The sequence below is a fragment of the Python bivittatus genome, unplaced genomic scaffold (genome assembly GCF_059951505.1).
Source record: "Python bivittatus isolate LINGU-HERP-01145 unplaced genomic scaffold, Pbiv_v1 ctg000700_np1212, whole genome shotgun sequence".
Classification (NCBI taxonomy): Eukaryota; Metazoa; Chordata; class Lepidosauria; order Squamata; family Pythonidae; genus Python; species Python bivittatus.
This window is the reverse complement of record NW_028277098.1, coordinates 994,286-1,020,148: the sequence shown is the minus strand read 5'-3', so window position 1 is coordinate 1,020,148 and position 25,863 is coordinate 994,286. Positions and strand designations below refer to the sequence as shown.

At 40.1% G+C, this 25,863-nt stretch overlaps 1 protein-coding gene across 1 annotated transcript; it reads left to right on the top strand.

The window, feature by feature from the left end:
• The first annotated feature begins 15,082 nt into the window (after positions 1-15,082).
• Positions 15,083-21,057, top strand: FASLG (Fas ligand). The gene is made up of 4 exons (XM_025167071.2): positions 15,083-15,469; positions 15,625-15,670; positions 17,882-17,935; positions 19,171-21,057. Exons 1-4 carry the CDS (start codon positions 15,164-15,166, stop codon positions 19,563-19,565), a joined length of 801 nt encoding a protein of 266 aa, XP_025022839.1. The 5' UTR covers positions 15,083-15,163; the 3' UTR covers positions 19,566-21,057.
• Positions 21,058-25,863: the final 4,806 nt, after the last annotated feature.

The following is a 25,863-nucleotide window of genomic DNA, read 5'->3' as shown; positions in this document are numbered from 1 at the left end:
CGAATTTGTATTCTAGGTAGGCTGACCTTGAAGAACTCGACACTACGATTCTTCTCCGATCCCAACCAGCACAGCGCATGCGTCAGCTGTTTTCCAGCGCGATTAATCGCAGCGCGTGCGTCAGCTGTCTTCCCGCACGATTAATCGCAGCGCGTGCGTTGAGCGTCCTTTCAATATAAATGTTTGATTTGACCCGTGTTTGTTGAGTTGCTTTTTGTTCGCTTCATTTCTGTTTTTTCCCCTCAGTTTCGATTTACTTTCATTGTTTATTTGGCCAGTCGGCTACGTAAGTGCGCTTATTAGTTCTTTATCGTGGTCGTGAATTATTAATTTTGAGAAATAGTTATCTTTCCCTCATCATATTTTGAGGCCGCCAGCGATGTCAGTTAATAAAAAGAAGTGTCGTCCATACAGTTCCACGTACTTGAAGTTCGGATTTGTTCCTTCGCCATTGAACTCGCAACTACCCATATGTTTACTTTGTAACAAAGTGTTATCTAATGAGTCAATGAAACCGTCTCGTTTGCAGGAGCATCTGCAAAAAATTCATCCTGACAAAGATTTGTCGTTTTTCACAAACATCAGGGACAAGTTTCTGAAGGCACCGTCTGTCTCAGGCTTACTAGCAACCCTCATCAAAAAAATGCGACGATGGTTTGATAGCCTCTTATATCAAAATTAATTGCTAAATTGGGGAAAGCTCATACCATTGGCGAAGAGTTGATACTGCCGGCTGTCAAGGAAGTTTTAGAAACGGTTTTACACCATCCAGCCGCATCCAATGTTATAAAAAATGTCCCATTAAGCAATGATACAGTGCGACGACGAATTGATGAGATGGCTGAAGATGTTGAAGCTTCCTTATGCAAACTTTTGATACCCACCAAATTTTCTCTTCAGGTTGATGAATCAACCTTGCCAAGTACTAATGAGGCTTTACTGTTAGCATACGTCCGATTTGTGAAGGAAGGAAAAATTATTCAAGAGATGCTTTTTGCAAGAAGCTTGATTGCAGATACTAAAGGTGAATCTATTTTTAATACTGTCAAAGATTATTTTAAAGAGAAAAGTATTCCTCTTGCGAACATTATGTCTGTTGCCACCGATGGAGCTCCTGCAATGGTGGGTCGTCATCATGGGTTCATCGCCCTTTTGAAGAAAGAGGTACAGCGGGGCAAAAAAGTATTTAGTCAGCCACCAATTGTGCAAGTTCTCCCACTTAAAAAGATGAGAGAGGCCTGTAATTTTCATCATAGGTATACCTCAACTATGAGAGACAAAATGGGGAAAAAAATCCAGAAAATCACATTGTCTGATTTTTAAAGAATTTATTTGCAAATCATGGTGGAAAATAAGTATTTGGTCAATATCAAAAGTTCATCTCAATACTTTGTTATATATCCTTTGTTGGCAATGACAGAGGTCAAACGTTTTCTGTAAGTCTTCACAAGGTTTTCACACACTGTTGCGGGTATTTTGGCCCATTCCTCCATGCAGATCTCCTCTAGAGCAGTGATGTTTTGGGGCTGTCGCTGGGCAACACGGACTTTCAACTCCCTCCAAAGGTTTTCCATGGGGTTGAGATCTGGAGACCGGCTAGGCCACTCCAGGACCTGGAAATGCTTCTTACGAAGCCACTCCTTCGTTGCCCGGGCGGTGTGTTTGGGATCATTGTCGTGCTGAAAGACCCAGCCACGTTTCATCTTCAATGCCCTTGCTGATGGAAGGAGGTGTTCACTCAAAATCTCACGATACATGGCCCCATTCATTCTTTCCTTTACACGGATCAGTTGTCCTGGTCCCTTTGCAGAAAAACAGCCCCAAAGCATGATGTTTCCACCCCCATGCTTCACAGTAGGTATGGTGTTCTTTGGATGCAACTCAGCATTCTCTCTCCTCCAAACACAACGAGTTGAGTTTAGACCAAAACGTTCTACTTCAGTTTCATCTGACCATATGACATTCTCCCAATCCTCTTCTGGATCATCCAAATGCTCTCTAGCAAACTTCAGATGGGCAGCACCCAATTCTTCATGACCCGGTGGACATCATCTTGCCAGGATTGTCAGTAACTACTTCTTTGAGTATTTGTGAGCTCCTGCTTGTGTCTTTACCAACAGCATCTAGCCACCTTCTCTTCTGTCAGTCTCTTTTTCTATTGTCTTTGATTTCTCCAGGTCTGAGGATCTTCTCTAGTGGCTATTGCCTTTACCTTATGTGTCCAAAATATTTAAGCTTTACTCTTTGGTGACCAATCTAGGTTTACTGTATATCATTTAGTATTGAATGTTTTTTTCCTCATGCAGTCCATGGTATTCTCAGCAATTTTCTTCAGCAGCACCAAAAGACACCCATTTTTCTTCTTTACACCTCTCTGATGGTCCAGCTTTCATACCATATGTTACAATTTGGAAAACCATGGCCTTAACTATATGTACCTTTATTGTAAGCATGATGTCTTTGCACTTCAGATGTTTATTTCATGGCTACAGTCACTATCCCTGTGAATGTTTGAGATAAAGTCTGTTACTATTATTTTTCTATGTATTTGCATTAAGTTAGCTCTGCCTGTTACCATAAAATTAGGGGTTTTTTTTAGTACTGAGCAATAGACTGGCTTTTGTACTCTCCTCTTTCACCTTCAACCAGCAATTCCTTAAGTCTTCCTCATTTCCAGCCATCAAAGTGGCATTATCAGCATACCCAAGATTGTTTTTCCCAACAGTTATAATTCCAGTTTATGTTTCTTCTACTCCAGTATGTCTCATGATAAGGTAGCAGTATTCAACTTTGCTGCCCAACTTTTCCAATTTTGAACCATCCAATTATTCCATATTCAGTTCAAACTTTTGATTCCTGGTTACTATGCAAATTCTTCAACAAGCAGATGAGATGGTCTGGTATATCTATGCTTTTAAGGGTTATCTATATTTTTTCGTGGCCTACGTACTCAAATATAAACAATAAAGCAAAAATTGACATTTGTTTGAAACTCCCTTGCCTTTTTCATTATCCATCAGATGTTAATAATGTAGTCTTGGATGCCCTGTCCTCTTCTGAATCCAGCTTCTACATCTTGCTGAAGTCTGGATTATAAACTCTTGAGCATTATTTTACTAGTTGATAGTTTGAGCAATCTTTAGCAATGCATTTTGCGTTATTGGATTATAAAGTCATCTTTTCCAGGCCCTTGACCACTGCTCTCTTCCATACATGTTTACAAACTTCTTGTTATACTTCAAGTGCATCATTTTGCATGGTTTGAAACCATTAAGCTGGAATTTATCAACTCTGCAGCTTTATTATTGGCAATATTTACTAAGGTCCAGTTAACTTCATTTTCTAGAAAGTCTGGCTCTAACTGATCAAACTTTCATATGTATTATTCATATATATTATTGGGTTGGTTGGTTTGTTTTTAAAGTTCTTCCCTATCTTTCCCTTTTCATTAAAACTTATTTCTCCAGTCATCTTTGTCTTTAAGTCCAACTTGCATGAAGGCTTCTCTTCATTTTTGTAATTTTCTTAAAAAGTATCCAGTATTCCAACTGGATACCTTCTGATCTGGATGGCTCATGCTGACATTGTCCTGGTTGTGAATGGCCATTTGGCTTTCTTGGCAAAATACTGGCATGGGCTGCTGCCCCTTCCTTCTCCAATGCGCCAGATGTATTCTGAGCCTTCCTCTCTAATCTGCCCATGTGGGGGAACCATCTGTCACTGTACACTCACAGCAGAATAGCTCCTCCGGTCATTGAGATACGCAAGCCCCTCTTCAGCACAATGTCACTCTCCTCCCCTTAAAGGCAGGAGTACCATGTAATTAAGTTTTAAAACTGATTGTGTTAACAAATAAGTGAGTCCAGTGTAGTCATTATGCTACCTAAGAAGCCACCTTTAATTTTACAAAAGTAAAACATTCCCCAAGGCACATTATTGTCTATTCATGTCATCCATAGACCATGCACAGATGATGATGTCAAGTTTGAGATACCAATAATATCACTAAGCAGCAATAATTATTCTAAATATAATCTTTATGAAAGACATATTCACATTTTATGTTAGATGGTCTCAGTAATATGACTAGTTTTTCTGAGGAAACCACTGCTGCAACTATTTTTTTAAACATGTGTATTTTGGGAAGAGGGAAGGAAACAAAGCACAAGATAAGGTCAGAGGTTGCTGAACTGACTCATTCATGCCACACTCTGCATAAACAAATTGGTAGGTTTAAATGCCTGAAGCACTGTGGGGAGTAGGGGGGTGGCTGGCAGATACACAAGTCTGCTTTCCTCACATATATTAAACAGACTGTTAATTTGTGGTGGCACCTAACCGACCTTGCATAATGATGAAAAGCTGAGCAATGTCCGACCTAGTCAGTACATGGATGAGAGCACCAGGAAATTCCAGCGCCGTAGGCTAGGCTGGGAAGTCAAAGCTACATCCCAAAGGAAAGCAGGGGTACATCACTTCCACATTCTTGCCAAGTTGAAAAACATGAACTTGTTTGCATAAACAGTAAGCTGAGCCTGACTCAATAGAGGCTTTACCCTAAAAAAAAAAAATGAGGGCAAACACAGAGAGTCTTGCACAAAGTGAATGACATCTTCCCCATGCACATAATGAGAAAAGGATATAGGTTGAAGGGTTTTTTAAAGATTTTTTTTATCCCACCTTTATTATTTTTATAAATAATTCAAGGCACCAAACATACCTAATACTCCCTCCTCCTATTTGCCCACAACAACAGCCCTGTGAGGTGAGTTGGGCTGAGAGTGATGGGCTCAAAGTCACCCAACTGGTTTTTATGCCTAAGACAGGACTAGAACTCACCGTCTCCTGCTTTCTAGCCTGGTACCTCAAGCACTAGACCCAATTCTGTGGTTTCTCAGTAATTTCTCAGATTCTTGCTGATTATTTTGCAAGCCAGGAACAAAATAGAAAGCAAAGGTGTGCCAAATCTGCCTAAGGCAGTTAATAACACATTCAAAGGGGAACTGGGGCCCACATATATTGTCCACATAGATATCCTGGGGCCCACGCATCATGGAACAAAACATTCAAATCACCTCTGAGCCACTGCATGTTCTCCCTTGGCAATATATAATTGCTCAACAAGTATATAGTAGATCAGCCTAAGAAACACAATAGTGATATATGCTCTTATCTAATCAGACATCAATTTTGGAAGACGTCTAGATGTTCAGTGCCGAAGATGCTTCAAATTAGAGTTGGTAGGGTGAGTTTCTGGTCAATAAAGAGGACAATTGTGCTCAACTCATATAATTTAGTCCTTAGAAGGAACTCAAGATTGACATTTTATGCTGGTTTGATTAATCGCTTACCACCCACATTGTTGACCTGGTTATAGTTCTTTTCTCTCTGATTGTACCCTGGCTTCATCTCTGAGTCCCAACTCCTCTGCTGGATAATACTTCATTCACCTGACATAACCAGGCAACCATTTGTGTTCTATGGCCACATTTGGCTTTTTGAGAAAGTGAGAGGGGCACCATCATTTTTGAGGAGGCATGGCTAAATACCAGTTGATGTTTATTCAAATGCAGGGTGTGGCCGGGGGGGCGGGGTGTCAGATAGTTCCACTCTTCTTTTGTGATTTTCTCTTCTCTTACTGTCTATAGAGTAAATAGACTCTATTTTCATAGGAGAATTGACAAAAGCAAGTTGTTCTGTAGGCTTGGGGATGGTAGAAGATGGGACTCTGCTGAAAACTAGTTTGAAGGGCAATGAAGGTCCTTCTCTTCTTCACAAGGATTCCTAAGGTAATAGGGTCCTTGGTTGGAGATAGACTTGCGTGCACACACGAACATTATCCATCTAGTTTTTGGCAGGATAAATATCTCCCTCCATGCAAGAGAATAGCCGTAAATCATAAATGCAGGCAACTCAGATGAGCCACACTGTTGACACCATACCAAACTATTATTTCAATTATTCTTGAAAAACGGCTATCAGTAAAGGCAAGAATGCAAGACAGTTATTTTTCTCTTATTTTCTTGACATTTCAAGATTTTCTGAGCAAGAGTGTCAAGCCCACAGAAAAGTTATGGTATGGCATTAGCAAAAGGCAGCTCCTCTATTAAAGCCACAGAGAATATCTGCTTAATCAAATATGCTGTACTGTATGGGATAAGCTGCTCTTATTTTTATTTCACTGTTACACTAGTTCCCCATAAAAATGTTGATTACTGCTGAAATCTTTAATGAGTTCCTCCTTTTTATGCAGTTGAATGCTCATGTCTATATTAAAAGACATTTCCTTTACAGAAAGTCAGCTTGATGGAGAGCCTTTTTAGTTCAAGATCAAAGTATCTTTTCCATAAAGAGAAGGTGAACCTTTGACCTTTATGCCCCGAAGACTCCCTTTTCCTTCTGTTTGAAAGCTTTGGTGTGGCTATTTTTCAGTTCAGTTCTAAGCAACCACACTAGAAGTCTGATGTCAGGAGAACTAATGGTATGGAATAATTTAATACATATAAATGGTCAGATTGTTCCACTTTTCATGGAACTCTTGAAGCACATGGGGTAGACCACAAACTGCTGTGGGTAGAAAAAGCTGACTGCTTCTGTACGGAGATAATTTTTGCTCAGCAGGAGGCATAATCACTGTGCATGTAAATTTGGTCTCAATGAAGATATTTTTCTGGCTCTTAAGTTTAAGAGGCAATTCTTTTTTTTCAGAGAGCATTAGTGTTAGAGAAAACTCGTAACTTTGCTTCTGATAAAACATGTTTAACATTCTTTCAAAAGACCCATTGCTCAGAGATGAAAAAAATACTTTGCGTACAAGGGAATATTTTTTTTCTTTACTGCTTTCTGTTCTCTTAAAGATATCATCTGTGTTTATCCTTAGTGAACGTAAGGGAAATGATCTAAGGGAAGTCATTTTTGATTCCTAGCAAACACATAGATTTTCCAAGGGAAGTTAATTTTATGGGATACAAGTCCTGCACTGCTTATGCTAGCTGAAGGAGTATACGATACCAACTAAGCCCTTGGTGTCAGTGATTCCCATGAAGGGCCTATGTCTGTTTACCCACACAGTTATGGAAAAGGTAGCATCTTCTAGCCTACTGATCTAAGTAACAAACCTCATAAGACCTTTATGCAGGTGCACAAATAAACTGTAGCCAAGCCATTTAAACCAAATAAAATAAACATCACTTTAACTTGGGCTCAGAAACATACTAAGAAGCCAATGCAACTGGAACAGAATTGGTATAACGTGATTATCTTAGCCAGCTACCCAAAGATGACCAGCAATTGCAGTCTATACTAGCTGAACTGCAGCTTCAGATACACCTTACCTTACCTTAATTCAATTTGCCAGTAATTAAGGCTAGATCTGTTTTCCCTTAATAGGGTCAGAACTGAATTATGAATAAAAGTTAATAAAAAGCACTTCTGCTATCAGTGCTTCTACAGTTTGCCTTGAGTTCAGAAGGTGCTCTCTGTCCAGTGCAGCAGATTTCAATACTCAAAATATCTCTGCCTTGTCTAAGTATGCTGAAGCTTGTTCTCCCCTACCATTCCTAAATTGTCTAATGATCTATGACAATAGAGGTTTCCCAATCTTCAGCATCCTCCAATTTTTTTCCCTCTATTTCATTACAGGAGACCAGATCCAATACATGAGAAGACCTAATTATAACTTTGAGACAGAACCATACTACTCACATAGGCCATGAAATTCTGAACTGTGCCAGACAATCTCCAGGATCCTTAACATCTCCCAATATTATCTCCATCAATTTTGGAAGGAAAACTATTGAGATAGCAAACTGAGCAATGCAACAATGTAACCTATACACACACACACACACACACACACATGTATGTATGTATGTGTATATATATATATGTATATATATATATATATATATATGTAGTTCCTTTGAGTTGAAGGCATCCAGGCCCTTGAAAATGACAGAAAAAGTACCTGAGCAGGAAGATTAATCCAGGTAAACTAGGACTATTTCTTCTCTTTTCAGGTAATGAAAGGTAATCATCTCCATTTAATAATCTGATGACTATGTCTGAAAGAGGTTCTTATATAACCCTTCATCCAACCAGGTTTGAGAAATACATGCAAGTTTACACACTCTTTCAGGAGAAGGTCAAAGGTAACATGCACCTTTAGATTAAGGAACCTGACTTTCATTATTAACATCAGAGACTTGAAAGGATTATGATTAAACCAAGGTTATTTTGATTAGGAGATGGGCTGGAAGAAGAACTCGCACAAAGCTATCCAAAGAGCTCTCTCACTGCAGGTTATTTTATGTCTCCTTGTAGCCTTACTCACTTTAGGGAGGCTCTGCCTTCTGGTTTCTCAAGTCATCATTATTCCTTCCCAATGCATTCTAGATTCTTCATCAGAAACCAATCAGAAATATACTTCCAAATATAGCCCAACAGTCTCTGCAACTAACAAGAAGCAGATTCCAGATTTAGGAAGTGTGGCCCTGTTAGCCCAGTTACCATTTCCCCAGTCTGATCTTCTTATCACACAACATGGATCTAAAATCACCATCTGGGAAATTCTCCAGCAAATGCTCAAATGAGTTCTTGTACTGGGACTCCAGGAGAGGGCTGGAAAAGCTTCATTACATCTTTGGAGCTTCCCCTTTGGCCAGGCAGGCAACATTACATGTGGTGTGGTTGTTGCAGTAGTCAGTGTTTGGGAGGTGAGTTCTGTGCCGCAACCCTTGACCATGAGTTAGAAATGGGAAGACTTCCATTGTTAGCGACTCTTCAGAATTTTTATTGCAAAATGAGTTCATGGAGTTTGTTAAGAGTTTAAGAGTAAACCACTAAGAAGAGTGGTTTTATCTGGGGCTGAAGGGAGATCCCTGGGGGTTAGCTGCCTCAGTCAGTGAAGCTCTTTGTGGTGGTCCCAAGCACACAAATCCCCCCCCCTCCTTTATACAATTAAGCATGTCTTAGAGACAGTGCAGCATCTCCTGGGGCTGTATAGTGATTTTGAATTTGAAGGGGAAAATGTGTCTTTTCCAGGGATTGTGAAACTTGACACACAATTGTTTTATTATTTGAAGATCTTTGTCAACATGGGTGTGCATGGAGCACTGCCATCTCTCTATGTGTGTCAGTCTAGTGTTCCCAAAGAAGATCATGAGTCAATCAGTGTTCAGTCTCTCTCTCTTTCTCTCAATGGTCAACAGGGGAGGGCTCAGAACTTAATCCAGTCGGCGCCATGCTTCCTGTCCTACCACAAGTGAGGGAGTCACAAAAATCCCTTTATATCGTCTGTCCATGCAAAAAGGAAATAAATTGTTAACACCCAGCCCCACAACCCACATTTTTTCATACATGTATTCTGTACATTTGACTGGCAGATCACAAAAACCATTTGACAGACTGCTATAGAAATGAGGGAAAGTTGATTGTAAAATATGTAAACAATCAATTAAAAACCCACACCTCTCCCCAAGCTTCCTGCTCACTACGGCACCAATCCTCTGTTGCATTAAAAAGCCCTTGTGACTTGTGAGGGAAGCAATCAAGTGATTTTTCTTAAGGCAATGACCATGGCTGCATATTGCTATGCTGGCTGGATTGAGGCAGGGAAGGAATCAAATGTAACTTCTGATCAACACACCTACAAGAGATGTTGGATGCTCTGGGAACAGAACTCTGAACCTCACTGTGGGGCGGGGAGGCATTTAATGGCAACTGCTGTGTATGGCTGACTAGAACTCAGGAGATAAGAATGAAGGTTAGGTGTATGCATACACACACACACACATTCCTTCAGAGGAAAAATGAATTGCCCACAAGGATGGCAGAATCACAAGAGCTTCCTCTAAAAAGGTGGAAAGTTTATGATTCAAAGGAAACATGACTTCAGAATGAGTTTATTAAACTGAATAGGGTGAGAAATAAATAGATTCAAGATCAAACTACATGACTCCTGGAAACTCCAAACTAACTAAAACTTGCATATATTGTTTTTCAAGGGAGATGTTCAGGCCCTTGGGATAAGATCAGAAAATGGTGGTGCTTAAGCAAAGGATCTTTGATAGAGAATTTCAATCAGAATATAGTAAACCTAGGGTACATTTGGGCCACAGCAATGCACACTTTAAAGCAGCATTGTATCTAGATAGACTTACAAACAATAAATTTTGGCAAGCATTTACATTATTACGGTTCAGAATTAAACTATCAGAGGTGGATGAAAAATTCTGTAAAATTCCACACGTGGAAAGATTCTGCCTTGTAAAAATGGTAATATTGAAATATGAATTCATGTTCTGTTGTACTGTAATTTCTATTGAGACATACGTAAAGAGTAACTTTGCTGAAATTAGAAATAGAAGAACAAGTGAAAGAGTATGATAAAATGGGCTAAAAACTTTGGACATAATATACTGATGTAACAATGGGAAAATACGTGGCTGAAAGAATTGAACTTTACATTACATTATAAGAGAATTTTTATAAAATGATGTATTGTTGATACATGACTCCAGAAAAGTTATCTAAAATATATAAAGGTACTTCAAATCTACGTTGGAAATGTGGAAAACATGAAGGGTCATTTTATCATGCCTGGTGGACTTGTAAAAAAGCCAGAAATTTCTGGGTTCAAATACATATAATGATACAAAGAATTTTAAAAATTAATATTCAATTGAAACCAGACCTTCTGTTGCTGGGACTAATGGATAGATAATTAGAAAACAGTTATGGAAGATTGTTTTTGTATATGATAACTGTGAAACTATTGTATGCACAAAAATGGAAAGACTCTGAAATATCCGCAACCAAGGAATGGCTGGTAAAGATGTCAGAATTCGCAGAGATGGCAAAAATGAGTTGTCTAATTAGAGAAAGGACAATAATCACATTTATTAGCTACTGGAAATCCTTTATGGACTTTTTGCTGAAAGAAGAAAAAAATGAACTTGTGACTTATGGGTTTGATTATTAGAAAGGGTAGATTATGGAAAGAAGGAAATTATGTTGTAACCTTAGAGAGACAGGATAAAATATAAATGTACTTGTAACTGCTGTTAAGAAGATCAGAAGCCACTTCTTTATATAACTTTTTCTTTTATTTCTTTTTTTTTTTCTATTTCTTACTTTGCACTTTTTTTCACCTACTTAGTTTCTTTACTTTCTTTACTCTTTTTTTCAAAATTTGTATTGTTTTTATTCTTTTAAAAGTTTCTTCAATATATATATATATATATATATAGAGAGAGAGAGAGAGAGAGAGAGAGAGAGAGAGAGAGAGTGGGGGGGGGAGAGAGAGAGAGTTGCTTAATGCTTTTTCTAACCCCGTTTCCAGGCCAGACTAAAGAATTTTATATTCCATTTTTACTAACAGATAAAGGTATAGTAACTCTTGGCATTGCAAAGTTTGTCTCTGCAGCTTGTAAAACTCATATATTGGTGACAGCAAAATAGTGCAAGCATGATTATAAATTTTTTACCTTGTATGCCTTATTTTATTCTGTACATTCTATTTTGTAGATTGTGTTCTGTAGGTTTTATTTAGTAAGTCTTTGTCTCCGATGCTATCCTGTATTAAAGAATTTTATTTGAGTTGAACATATTTTGCACATCTGCAGGAAGAGGTCCACTGCCAATCCCCAAATGGTACAAAATGTTGCTCTGGAATGGTTCTATGTGCAGAGCACTGCTTGTGCAGGAATTGGGTTCTCGGTGCTCTTTCCACTCCTGGACAGATTATCAAGTCTCCTCTTGCTTCTCAGGGCCAGAGGCCTGTTGTCCAGAGCGATGGAGCCACTGCAATGTTCCAAGCGCGCCTTCTCTTTGGCGACGCCAGTCACACACCCCACGAGCGGTCCTTATAGTTTTAAGCATCATTGGTTGCAGCTGCTGACCATTATATAAAATTGTTCCATGACTGTTTACAGAATGGTGGATCTTAATGTTAACAAATTACAGTGCAGCTCTTTTCAAGCCTCAAAGGGCATTACAATTCATGTTCTGCATTATTAGAATGTGACCCTTTTTATGGATGTTCATTCCACATTTCTCATGTGGTTCAGGAAGGAGTAGGGGCAATTAACTTAAGGCCCAGGGACCTGTATTCCCCCAAAAGAGAGACAAGAAAAAGGGAGGGGAGGGAACGCAGCCAGGATTCAGAACAGTATAGTAAGAACCACCTTGCTCCTTTCAAAAAAGTCTTGACCTCAGGGCCTGCACACTGTTTCCCAGAATGTTCAGAAAGACTGACACCGTGATTTCAGAACTGCTGACTCTAGTTTTTGAAAAGGCATGGAGTGGTTGTGAGATGCCAGAACTTGGAAAAGACAAAAATAGTTCCAATATTCAAACAGAGGAAAGAGGAGGACCTAGAAAACTACTTGTTCATTTCACATCTTCCCTAAGCAACGTATCAGAACAGATTGTGAAGCAGTCAGAGGTGTCCACAAAGGGGTCAGAAAAGTCAAAATGGAGGCCACAACCATGCAACTGAAGCCCCACCCCTATTTCATGTGTAGGGCAGGGCTTCGATCCCATGGTTTTTGCCTCCATCTTGACTTTGTCGATCTCTTCCCTGCAGACTCCAGTGGAAGCAGCACATCTGCAAACATATAGAAAGGATGCTACCATTAGCAGAAGCCACAAGTTGTAGCAAACTAACCTTATCTCTTTTTATGGCACAGTGACTAATTCAATAGGCCAAGACATGCTGTGGAAGTAGCACACCTTGATCTCAGTTAAGTGTTTAACAGAGCTTGTCACAATATCCTTGTGAACAAGAAGGATAAATACAGCTACAAGTCCTGTGGTCTGCTGGATTTGCAACCACATGCAGAAGGGATTGTACTTGTCCTTTGGAGGGAAGTCTGGTAGACTTCCAATCCTACCAGAAAGGATTGACTAATATCTTAGAAGATAAAAACACCATTCAGACTGAACATTGGGCAGAACCCAATAGGATGAAGTTCAGGGCTGACAAGCATAAAGTCCTACATCTAGGTAGAAAATATCAAAGGCACAAATGTAATACTGGGGAGATCTGACCTGATGACAGTGCATGTGCAATGGACCTAGGTGCCCTAAAGGACCACCAGCTGAATATGAGCAAGCAGTATGATACAGCAGCTAAAAAAGCCAAGGTGACCTGGGCTGCTGCTCTTTTCTGGTTAGACTGTCCTGGTCACCACTTTACAAGGGACATAAGAAGACACAGTGGTTCCGAAGAGAGCTGAGTAGTTTGGAAGCCAAGCTGTATGAAAACAGTTAAAGGAGCTGGGCATCTTTAGCTTGCAAAAGTGAAGATTAACAGGGAGATATGACAGCAATCTACACATATCTAAGAAAACGAAAAAGAAACAGTGAGCTGATGTGTTCTCTGTTGAAATTGAGAGACCAGCTACTTGAAATTAAAAAAAAAGAGTACAGCTGAATATTAGGAGGAATTTCTGGGTGGAAAGAACTGTGAAGAGTGGACCATCATTTGAGGTTTTCAACTGGGGTCTGGAAGGCCCTCTGTCAAAAATCTGGATTCTGTATTAAGCAGGGAGTTGGACTAGATGACTTTTTAAAAAATCTCTTCCTACTTATATGTTCTACAGAGTTATTATTCTGGTTTTTTTCCAAAAATAAAAAGTATTCAGCACCAAGCATTTATTAACCTGAGATTATGAAATGTTAAAATGAAGTATTTAAAATGGTTGCTCGTGATTTATTAAAAAGGAATACATACTTAAAATATTAGTGATCAGAAAGTTATTCTTGACTAGGATTGATTGGGAAAACACAAGAGGTTTCAAACATTGGCTGTTTTTGTATGATACACTGAACCAAAATCTAGCCAATCTCATTTTAGTTTAGCATGTTGTGCTTACCAGTCCCTGTAGTTAATTTACAGTGCATCACACAAGCCTAGCCAGCAAGAAGATGTGTAACCCTGTTGATTACAGCCACTGTATTCTGTCTAAAATAATAAAACATGGCTTTTTCCATCCAATGGATGCATATGAAAAGACTAGCCCACTTCTAGTGCAATGGAAATCTCTAGTGAAACTTAGAACACACCTACCACTTGCTGTAGCCAGTATGAATCCACTGAAACTGTGCAAAAATGTAGATTAATGAGTCTTCTCCACCAGCTGGTTATTTATGCAGCTAACGATTGAGGTGATACTGACCCAGGACCCAGGAACTACTCGGTCACCACATATTATCAAAGCTTTGAGACCCATGCATCTTGCCCACTCGCCTATTCAAGTTTCCGTAAGAACATGGTGGCAGGCTTTTAACATCTAATTTTCCTTTTGATTATTTGCAGTGTGACCAGCACATAGGTACATAAGTAGAAGTAGGAAAAGTAGATGGACAATTCATGGCTCAAGAATCAGTAGATAAAAGACTTCATTTATTTTATAATGACGTATTTCTTAATGGTCTCTGGTCTCCAAAACAGCTTACTACCATCAGATGAATAGGGGAAAGCATTCTGATCTGATATTTACAAAAATAATTCAGTTGGTTTAATAGTCCACACAACTGCCCTTCTGGCTTGGGTACTGCACTGGCTTTTAGGAATATGTAGAGTTAAGATTAAAGTGAACGTGAAAGTGCATGTAGGACCTTCCAGTCCTTTGTTTTGGACAAATAAAACTCTGCACTCTTCTGCTGAACTACAAGTCTCTCTACAATTGGCAACCTTAGAGATCTACATAATGGTTAAAAGGGCCACAGTAAGTAGACTATGATGAAAAGTGGGTGAGACCAGATGGACAGGGCTGGGAAGGGTTGTTTTGTTTTTTGGGGGGGCTGTTTTGGGGGGACTGGGAGGGGTTGTTTTGTTTAATTTTTTTGGAGAAGGTGGCTGTGGTTTTTCTTTCTTTGTTTTCTTTTTTCTTTTAAATTATATTAAGCTTATTTTAGGGATGATATCACTTGAGGGTGGTTTTGGGGCCTTCCTCAAAGCACCTCCTCATTGCATGCAATTATCTAGCATCACAGCAGTGGGCGGAAGCTCTGTGAGGTTTTCACCAGTCAACCCCAAGGTTTTTCAGTTTTGGGTGCAGGTGCTGTGCAGAGACAAGTACAGGAAGAGAGCATTTCAATGACACGGCATCTGAAATTATCTCAGCAGCGTTGAGGGAGGAATCCAGGGACTCAATTTATGCATTTTTCAGTCATGCAGCAGAACCAGTATTGTGGTTGTCCCCAGGTCTTCTGGACAAACAGTAGTGCACTTTCTAGCTCAGACTGTGCTCCTCAAGTGGGACTGTACCATTCCAGTGGAATTGTGGCACACCAGGACATTTGCCTCCCATTGCCTGTGCCAGAGAGGAAAAGGCATAGACAGAACTACAGAGATGGTACATGCCTTTGTTTCCTGGTGGCATTTTTGCTGATTCTACTTGCCCTCATGGGGGTCGGGCTGGCAATGTTTCAGATCTTCCACCTGCAGAAGGAACTCCAAGAGGTAACATTTCAATTTAGAAGCAGGAGGGAAGTACCTAGGATATCTCCTCAAGTTGGGAGAATAGGATCTGGAGTTGTAGAAGCTTACCTAGCTATGTATCCTTCATGGGGTGGTTTTTCTTGCCAAATATACCTGTTTGTTTCTCGCTTTGACAGTTTTCCAGCTCTGGACGTGTCCCTCCATCTCCTGATCTGCTGAAAGGTGAGAATTCCTAGTCCTGTGAAGGTTGGGAGGGTGCAGAGCAAAAATTGAACAGACTGTGTTTCCTGGTTATATTATACCTGAGCTTCTCTTCATAGGTTTGCACATGTTATAACCCTCCCATTATTTGCTTGAAATAGTGGAATGAGGCTGCATATAAAGAGTTCAGATACTGTATACAGTTTGCTATATACAGTTCTAGAGAACTGACTGTGTCTAAGAATCTTCTGTATTCAGCTGTGAAACAAGTAACTGGTGCCGGCTTGGAGAATAGGCAAAAGGCAGAGTAAGGCAAGAAAGCAAGTCCAAAAAACTCCAGGTTTATAAAGCACTACAGTACAGTACAGGGCTTTCCCACTTCCTGCAAACTCCTGAGTGAAAGGAGAAAAGACCACAAGCTGTCCCAATTTTCAGAGCCAAATTTTAATATATGGTACTGCTCTTGGTTCCACAAATTCAGTAACAGCAACCAGGGACATCCATGGAGGGAATCAAAAGCATTAAAATGGCAGAGACAACTGTGTGATTGAAGCCCTGTCCCTTTACATGTGTACTGCATGTTTAAAAGGGGGAGGCTTCAATTGCCCTGTTGCATCCACCATGTGGATCATGACTCCCCCTGAACTCATCCCTGGCAGCAATTGCTATTAAACAGCTCAGTCCCTTTCTACCATACTGGATACTGCAATCCTCATGAGAATGACTCTTGTTCCAGAGAATGGAACCCTAGTCCAAATGGATGAGTAATAAGGGCTTTCATTTAGGACAAAAGGAGTAAAATTAAAAAAAAAAAATGCTGCAAATGTTAACTGCTGCCTGGGCCAAAAGAAATTAAGGATTATGTACTGAGGATTTAAGGTACTTCATATAAATTCACTGTGGTAGTTTAATCTTTACTTTTTTTCCCAATTATTTTTATTTTTCATAATGTACAAATTGAGAAAACAAAAAGAAAAAAATATACGAAGATTAAGAGTTAAAGAAAAACAGTAGAAGAAATAATACAAACATATATGAACATTTATCAAAGTGACTTCCGACTTCCTTTGCAAAAGAGATATACAAAAAACTTTTCATACAACCTTGTTTAACTTTTAATAAGACTTCTACTTTTCTGAATAGTCTATTATTATAACAAATCATCAAACCTATATGTCACTATTTGATGATGTTCAATCTTGTACAAGAAATCAGTAAAAGGCTTCCAGTCCTTCTTAAACTTCTTCAATGTTTTTTCCTTTATGATCGCCTTCAATTTTGCCATTGCCATGAGTTCTGACAACTTAACTATCCATTCCTCTAGAGTAGGTAATGCCTGATCTTTTCAGTATTGAGCCGGAGCATTCTCGCGGTGGTATTTTAATCTTTACTTATCTAGATGACTTGTCTGATCAGGAAAGAGGTAAGACTTAGGGGGATATTTTTGACTAGAGAATGACTTGTTAGTAAACATTTTTCACTGGTGTTGTGCTGTTATGGAGTTGGCTTTGGCAGAACATGCCAATTTAATTTTACAGGAATCCATAATATTTCCCAGTCTAGACCAGAACAGGTTTCGTAGTTCAAGAGATGCTTGATCTAGTTTCTAGATGCTTGTTGAGGCTAGCTGGCCATGTTTCGGACCCCCAAAATTGCTTAATCTGTCATCCATCTCCTGTTAAATAAGCAATGTTTTCGGGTAATAGAAGAAATTCTGAGAGTGCAATTGTCTGTGTGAATCCACCCACTATCTTTTTTTCCACAGCTTTTTTAAAATTACATTTTTAAAATGCGCAATATCTATTTGACAAAAGTCTGTATTGCAACAAAAATGAGAGCATTCTCTCTGCTTTACCCACTATAGCTCTCTCAATTATCTGTGCCATGCAGTGTAATTACAGCATACTATTTACCCATGTGAAGTTGTTTTGAAGTCTTCCAGCATTAATAAATGGTTTCATTTTACAAGTTCTGGCATACATTCTTGTATGTTCCTGCCCATCTCATGTGCACTGTCTGGATGAAGCAAATTTTCTTGCCATATTTTTTTTCCCTTAAGGAAGCCTTTCTCAGTGTGTTGAGCTCCAGATATGCCAGATATACTCCTGCAATCACCTTGTATAGGGGATTACATGACCTGAAATTTCCCATCTGTTCATATTCTGAATTGACCTCCAGATGCCAACAAACAGTCATGAACTGCTTTTTTCCCCCTTTTCTCCTGCAATGTAGGAGCTCTGAACAGAACAGCAGAAAAGAAAGTCAAGAGGAGTGCACATTTAACAGGTAGGCAGCAAAAGTGTAGCAGGTTGTGATGGCATGACAGGCTAATGCATCTACTTCTCTTCCCTCGCTCTCTCTTCTCCCACCCCCAGGGGCCTTGTTTCCTTTGCGGAAGTGTGCCTGGAAACCCTGCCCCTGGCTTACTGCCAAATTGTTAGCCTGGCCATTAGGTCAGCAAAGCTCAAGAGGCCTCTTTGCCTTTCAGTGTTGGACAGCAGAAATGGTCATCTTCAATCCTTACCATAGTATAACCCACAGGAGCTCTTGCAAACTGGCAGGAGTTTTTGTGGGAGCCAGACTTGACAACAGTATGGGCTCTTTTAATCTGTACCAAACCATCCTTATAAGGTCCTCTGCATATTTGCCAGAGAAAGTGAGAAGCCCCCATCTCAGAGGAGCGGGATGTTGCATAATATTCTTGTCTTTCTGGTTCTGCTCCTTGCAGGTAGCATTTGACAAACTTAACTTGCACGTTGGGGTAGTATCAGTCTATAAACAGGTTGACCCATGCCGACCACCAGAGGAACAAGCTCCCTCTCTTATCTCTTAATGCCTCATGTCCTTAAAAAAGCACACAAGAAGTTATCCTAAGAAGAAAGGACAAGATTGAATATTTAAAGCACAATGACACTTTACTGCCCGTGCAGAAGAGAAGCCTTTGCACTCTACTGAAGAAAGGCAATTTGGGAGTGCTAACACAATGTTTTCCTCCTCATCCTATTCCCATCCCATACATGGCCTGTAGAGCCCAAAGAATCTTTCTGGGGTCAGCTGAATGCTGCAGTAAATGACCCACTCTACATATTGAGGATTCCACCAAATTTGGGTAAGCAAAGGGGGTCCTTTCTGAATGTTGACTAAGAATCATGGCGATAACCTGGCAGGCAGTGGATTGCTATTTGGAGCATTTCATCTGAGGCCAAAACTAGTGCAAGTGTGGCTGCTATGAGATGCTTATAACAAGAGTTAAAAGCAATAAGCAGGGGTGAGTCAAGGCAACTGAAAGATAAACCAAGAAGCAAAGCAGCCAGGAGAAGGATCCACCTGGCAGTGACTGTGGAAACCTGGTCAGTTGGCTGGAGTTGCAAGATTCATTTAGCCCAAAGAAAGGAAGGAATGTGCAAGCCAAATCATGGTTTTGGTGCCTAGGCTGTTTGGGGGAATGGGGTCCTAGAGCAAATGCTCCTGACTGCAGGAAAACTCTCCTCTTTTCACCATGATATTTCATGTTTTTCTAGGCAAAGCAAATCAGCAATCTCATCCCCTGGAGTGGGAGACTACCTATGGACACGCCTTCCTCTCTGGGGTTCAGTACAAGAACAGGGGTCTACTGATTGATGAAGCTGGGCTCTACTTTGTTTACTCCAAAGTGTTCTTCCGAGGCCGGACCTGCACTTCCCAGCCACTTGACCACATTGTTTTCAAAAGAAATCCATCGTATCCTGGCAATCAGGTCCTGATGGAGGACAGAAAGATGAACTATTGTGTGACAATGCGCATGTGGGGCAAAAGTAGTTATTTGGGGTCTCTGTTCAACCTTTCCAGGCAGGACAGTGTGTATGTGAGTGTCTCTGAACCCACAATGATAAATTTTGAGGAGTCAAACACCTTTTTTGGTTTATACATGCTTTAAAAAAACAGGCACTAGTGCTTTCATCAAGCTGGCTACAGGGACCTTCTAAGCTGTGCGTGGAACAGCTGAACTGGAACTGCTATGGACTTCCCATTTGCCTCTACAAATCTGAACCAAACGTGATCTTTTTTCTTCCAGATTGCTTCAAGGCCAAAGCTCTTTAAGGCATATATTATATGCCAAGGACCCCAGGAAACCTTCAGCTTCAAACAGAGCCGCAAACTGGTGATGTGGGAAGTTTCCCATGGCTTGTGGGGCTGAGTTGTAAAATGGAAGAAAAGACATTGTGTCACTTGCACCCTGAATTAGTTACAGTCCAGTAACCTTTCTTTTCTAAGGTTTTTTATACTGCTTACCTTCTGATAGTTCATTTTTGTGAAGTGTGAAGTGTATTGATGTGAAGATGTATTTAATTTCATGAAGGAAAAGGGGTTTTTTTGCTCCTGGATTCTTTGAGGACTCACAGGCCATTTATTATTTTAAAAATGCTGGTTATATCCATGGTATTTGTGTAAGCGTTTAACTTTCCCTCTTCCCTGTCTCTGGCAGGCCCTTTAAAGGATTCTGTGTATAAGGTTTGGAATAGACAACCAATAGCAGCGAAGCAAGAGCTTTTAAATCACCCTGTTTTCCACCTTCCTCCTCGGCTGAGTAGCCACTCTAACTCTACCAATCCTCTATGCGCTTACTTTTCTCCCCACAGCTCTCTCAACTAGCACTACCAGTCTGGGACTGCAAAATTTCAGATCACCACCTGGTGATAGCAAAAAGCTAGAGTTTTCTGTCTCTCATGGCTGCCATGTGGTAGTTGACTAGATGCTTACAGCCCAATTCTGGTAGCCTTACCCTCAACAACTATTCAGACATATCCTTGCCTCTACTTCCATACCTACCAAGGAGAGTTAAACAGGCAGCTGCTTGCTCTCCACAAAGCAGAGAATTATTAGTTCCATCTTAAGAACCACTGATGCACAACACAGCCGGAACAGTTCAGACCGCTATTGTAATAGAACGTAAGAGGAAATGCTTTACCATTCAATAGCAAGGAGCCATTGCACAGGTTTAGGTCCTTTGTATTGGGGACTTTCTAAATATGCCTAAATTCGTTTTAATTACCAAGGGATTAATGGGTCTGCAAAGACTTTGGTATGTAAATATTATTAGTCTCCTGGGATCTCAATAGTCTAGGAGCTACAGGTGAAGGACTAAGACATTCTCTCATATCCAGATAATAAAATGAAAAACTGGCAATTCCATATCACAAACACATCCCAACACTTGAACAGGTGCATTTTGAAATGGGAAAGGAGCACATCTGCCTTATATAAAATCTTGGTTCATGAATGAGTAATACTGAGAGATGCGTAGCTTTATTTCTAGGAAGTGGGTTTCTTTGAAAGGCAGCACGATGGGCCAGTTTCAGGCCCTGGCTTAACATTTGTTATACGGTGCTCTAATTCTCAGGGCAGAAAACCCAAGTTTGGTTTCTCAATAAAAGCAGGCTTCCACCAACAGACTTCTCTTGCAAAAGTTTTATCCATTTTTAAATGCAGCAAGGTTCTGATCTATGGTTTATATGGATTAAGCATTATATTGAAAGGAAACCTGATTTGACCATTTTTCTCACAAAAGCCATAGCTCAGATTCCCTCCTTTACTCTAAGCTGGTTTTAAAAGAGCATCTGATGTCTGAGCTGTAGATTCTGACATTAGGAAAAGGAGCTCTTCTTGAATGTATGACTTTTAGCCCCATTTAGTCTTCTAGGATTAGCTGGAAACTCTAATGAAAGTGGGGTAAATCTGTCTCAGATTGAACAGTTCTAAATCATTTTCTGATGTGGCGTCTTTTGATGTGGCAAAATGACACGATGTTACTTAAAAAAAAAGAATTAGGCCACAAAAGGATTCCCTGCTGTCAAAGCTGGCTAAAATGTCCCACTTGGAGAGGACTGAAAGAGTACTATCAATTTGCATTGCCTGATACTAAGTGTGGGCAGTCTGTATGCACACTCTTTTCCATCTTAGGGTACTGTTCAAGTACCAGATCATATGTTGAATGATCTTTGTGTTTGTGTTTAAAAGCAGTCACCTTTCTTCCAGGTGGAAAGTGAGCAGAGGAAAAAGCAGTTTGGCTAGAACTCAGTTCCTGCAGTGGCATTATTAACTTATATGGTATTATTTGCAGGCAGTTATATTGAGAAGCATCAACTAAAGGTATCCCACTTCTACAGTTTGAACTAGTATCTTTTTATTTCATTCTACCTCTTCAAACCAGATCAAGACCTTTTATTTCTAAAAGTAATGGACAAGATTCTCCCCCACCCAGTTTGACATAGATGAACCAACAGAACTGATTCTGACCCTAAATCTTCCATCAATATTGACAAGAGAAAACCAAACTCCACCACTGGCTAATCACTGGAGAGTAGGGCAGACCATATAGCCTGCACAGTTCTGTCTTCCAACAGAATCTACTACCATCTTCTTACATGATCTCTGAACTAGACCTTAGGACCTGCTAGGCCTGATTCCATTCATAGAATTACCAGTTGAGTGAATGAGTCCTTAAATTGCACAGTGGGCTAATTTGCATCCAGCCACTGTTAGGAGATAGTGGGGCCACGATCCCACCTGCCCTTGCTACATGTTTGATCTGGGTCAGAGACCTACCTGTAACCATTTATATTTTAAACAACGTTCACACCATTGCACAACCACTATCAAGATTTACTTTGGTCCTTCATTTTGGTGGGAAAGTATTGAGGCCAAAGCAGTGATATTGCCCTCTAAACAATTGGGCTCACAAAAAGCTCTCGGTGTCACAGTGCTGGGTCTGAGGAGCTGCTACCTGATTGTAATCAGCTACAGGAGTGCTGTAACCCCCTTTGTAGGAAATATGCCTCATAACATTGAGAAATGAAATCATAGACTGTGCAGCAACAGTGGAAGCAAGAAGAAGGCTTGTGGTTGGTGACACATTTCACACTTACTGATAGGAAACTCTGCCACATCAAACAGATCCTGTTGTGCTCAACAGTGAAGGAAAGAGTCTCTGCTTGCTTTCATATTTGTGAGCTTGAGAAATCAGCACAAAAGCAATCAGAAATAGAATTAAGATATTGTGGATGTGCTCAGACCAGACCCAAGTTGTTCCTTTATGAGATTAGATAACGACATTTCTTGGTCAGTAGGAGTCTCCAAATATTCTGATTTTGAGTAGAAGAGAAAGGAACTCAGTGCACTCTTTAAGAAATAAAGAAGGGCAGCAACTTGAAAACCTCCTTTTCCCACATGCTGTTTGACAAACAACATTTGGGATACCTATCAATATGAACTGATATTATTCATATAATAAGGTACAGGTTTTGCATAAAGTGGCAAAATCGACAACTAAAACCCACATCCAATGAGAAGATTGATTACTACTTCTCATGAGGTTGGAGTACAAGGTGATGTTCCAAGTAAGTGTCTCATTGTTTAAGGCATTTTCAGATACCTATATCACTGTTGCAGCAGCCTGATTTTCCTGCTCAGTTCAGCCCATATACATACATTAGCCTTGTCAATTAAAAAAAAGTAGAGACAATGTAGGATTTTGATGAAGATTCTCAATCATCCAGGTGGAATTATCAGGAGGTTGAGTCAGAAGTCTAGTTGCCATGACTCAGCCTCCAGATATAGAATGCAGGAATTGAAAAAAGGGAAGAAAAAGAGCCAGTTTTGTCTACTGTAGTGCTTAAGGCACCAGGCTAGAAAGCGGGAGACTGTGAGTTCTAGTCCTGTCTTAGGCACGAAAACCAGCTGGGTGACTTTGGGCCAGTCACTCTCTCTTAGCCCAACTCACCTCACAGGGTTGTTGTGGGGAAAATAGGAGGAGGAAGGGGTATTAGGTAGGTTCACCGCCTTGAATTATTTATAAAAATAATAAAGGGGGGATAAGAAATCTTTAAAAAAAAAAAACCCTGATCCAGCCCCTAAACTTGAAACTTTTAGGAAGAAAGCAACTGTACTTTTCTATCAGAAGTAGTTAGGGGAAAAAGAAAACTTGATGCTGCTAAATATAGAAAATCCTTGAAATGTAATGGAATTCCTAGGGACTACAAAAACTCTTTCAGTATTTAAATTTTGAAAAAAAAAATGTAAGCATGGTATATATGGCTTTCATCCCAGTGCCAAAATCATTTCTCCAATCAAATGTTTCTTTAATTTAAAGCGTAAATCTAAAACAAAATAATTATACCTGAAAATCTAAGAAAATATATTAAGTAAAATAGTAAAGTGCAGTAAAATAGCTTGCCTTTTCATACTTTAGCCCCTCATTCCAACTTTTCTTCTCCCTGGGAATTCTGTTTTTCAATGTGCTTCAGCAGAATGTGTGTGTTTATTAGACATAGTTAACCTTTTTTCACAGCTTATACCAAAGAGATCATTCTGGGTTTGTTTTGTAACATAAGTCAGCCTTTGGTAACCAGTTGCCCTGAAGATGTGTGAGGATTACAACTCCCAGAACTTCCAGCCAGCAGAGTGTTTAGCTGGGGAAATAGTTATGCCACTGTGTCCAGGCTACTGGTCACAGCCTTAACGCCCCATGACTTGGAGAGACCCTTAAGTTCAAAGTTATGGAAATTGCTACCATGGCCTACTCCAATTCTTTAAAGAGGCAGAACAGGCTGGTCATTTGTATAAGGAAGGTGGATACTTCTGTCCAAAAGACCTAACTTGATGTTCTCCCAGCCAACAGCAACAACAGTCCCAGTATCTTCCAAGATGGACTGTCCAGGTTCAACATGACCTGCCCCGGAATCTTATTTTATCTTTGACTGCTTGCTCAGACCACTTTTCTACTGTGTTCCCAAAGCCCCCAGCAATCCTTTCCAAGTAGAATTTGACTGAGGCTGCCCATCGCATGATCATGGAATGCTAACAAACGCCCAGCTTTGGGTGAGGGGAGGAAGTGATGACAGGACAGGTGGCAGACAATACAGTGGCCATTAAGGCAGCAATAGTGAAGCGTAACCTAGGCATTTTTGCATCCTACAGCTGACTTGACTTAGAGAAGGTGACAAGAAAACTTGGTCTCTGTGAGAAATGGTGTTCAGTCTTGTGATTGATTGTAGTCTATTGATCTGATCTTGTAGATGATTAGAAGGAACTAGTTGTTTTCATTCCAAGGGTTAGGGTTAAAATTAATGACAGAATATTTTGGAGGGCTGCAGCATTCTCACTCTGGTTTTGGATGCTGACATTTTTATGTTAGATTTATATCCATTATTCTATCAGACTGTCCATTGTAAAGTGTTGTGGTCATCACCACTACCCCAACTGAACTTCTGTGTTTAATTGAATGCAGAAGCAATGATGATCATGATTTATTTGATTTGTATGGCTGCCAATCTCATCTAAGCCACTCTGAGTGGCTCACAACAGGTAAAAAAAAAAAAAAAGTTGAAAACTAATATATAAACATATAAAAACTGTCCATAGTTGATTTAAAAAACATAAAATCACAATCAGCGGCAGAATTTATTTTACGTCAGCTCAATACAGCCGTTGTAAGGGTTCCCCATCATTGCTGGACTCCTAGGCCCAGTGGCAGAGCCATGCCTCCAGAGTCTTCCTAAGGCCTGAGAGGCCAATCTAAGGACTGTGGGGGATCACTGATTCGCCTGAGAATGAACTTTTGCCACTAATAAAGAATGAAATTAAAATTCAACTCAAATAAGAAAATGAGCAGTGTGTTTCTGTAGTTTTTAAACTGTCTTTTTCTCTTGGAAACATCAAGAGGACAAAACCTAGAGGAAATGCAGAAGCACCAACCAGAAAGCACCACCTACTGGCAAAGCTGATCCCACCACTGCAACAATTTGAATGTTATTACAACTCTTCACTCTGCAAACTGGAGAGAGAAAATAGTGGCTGTGTTCACTAACATGTCATGCCCAAATAAATAAATATATTATGAGAACGTGATGGCCTGGGTCCCTACAACCTGTTTGCTTGGGAAAGTAACAAGAATCATAGATTTGTGGAGTTGAAAGCTACCGCAGAGGTCACCTAGTCTAACTCCCTGCAGTCCTTTCCAACTTTGTGATTCTATGAGCTCTGTCCTTCTCCCGAACTAGGCACCAACTTGGTGACCTCCTGGAGTTTTGGTCTACAGTTCCCATAATTGCTGGTTAGGGTGTATGAGAGTTCTGCTATAAATACCTGGAGAGTTGGAGGATGGGGGTAAGGTCTACTGGCATGTTGATAGCAGAGGAGTGGGGGAGCTGGGTTCATGCTTAACCACAATATGGTTT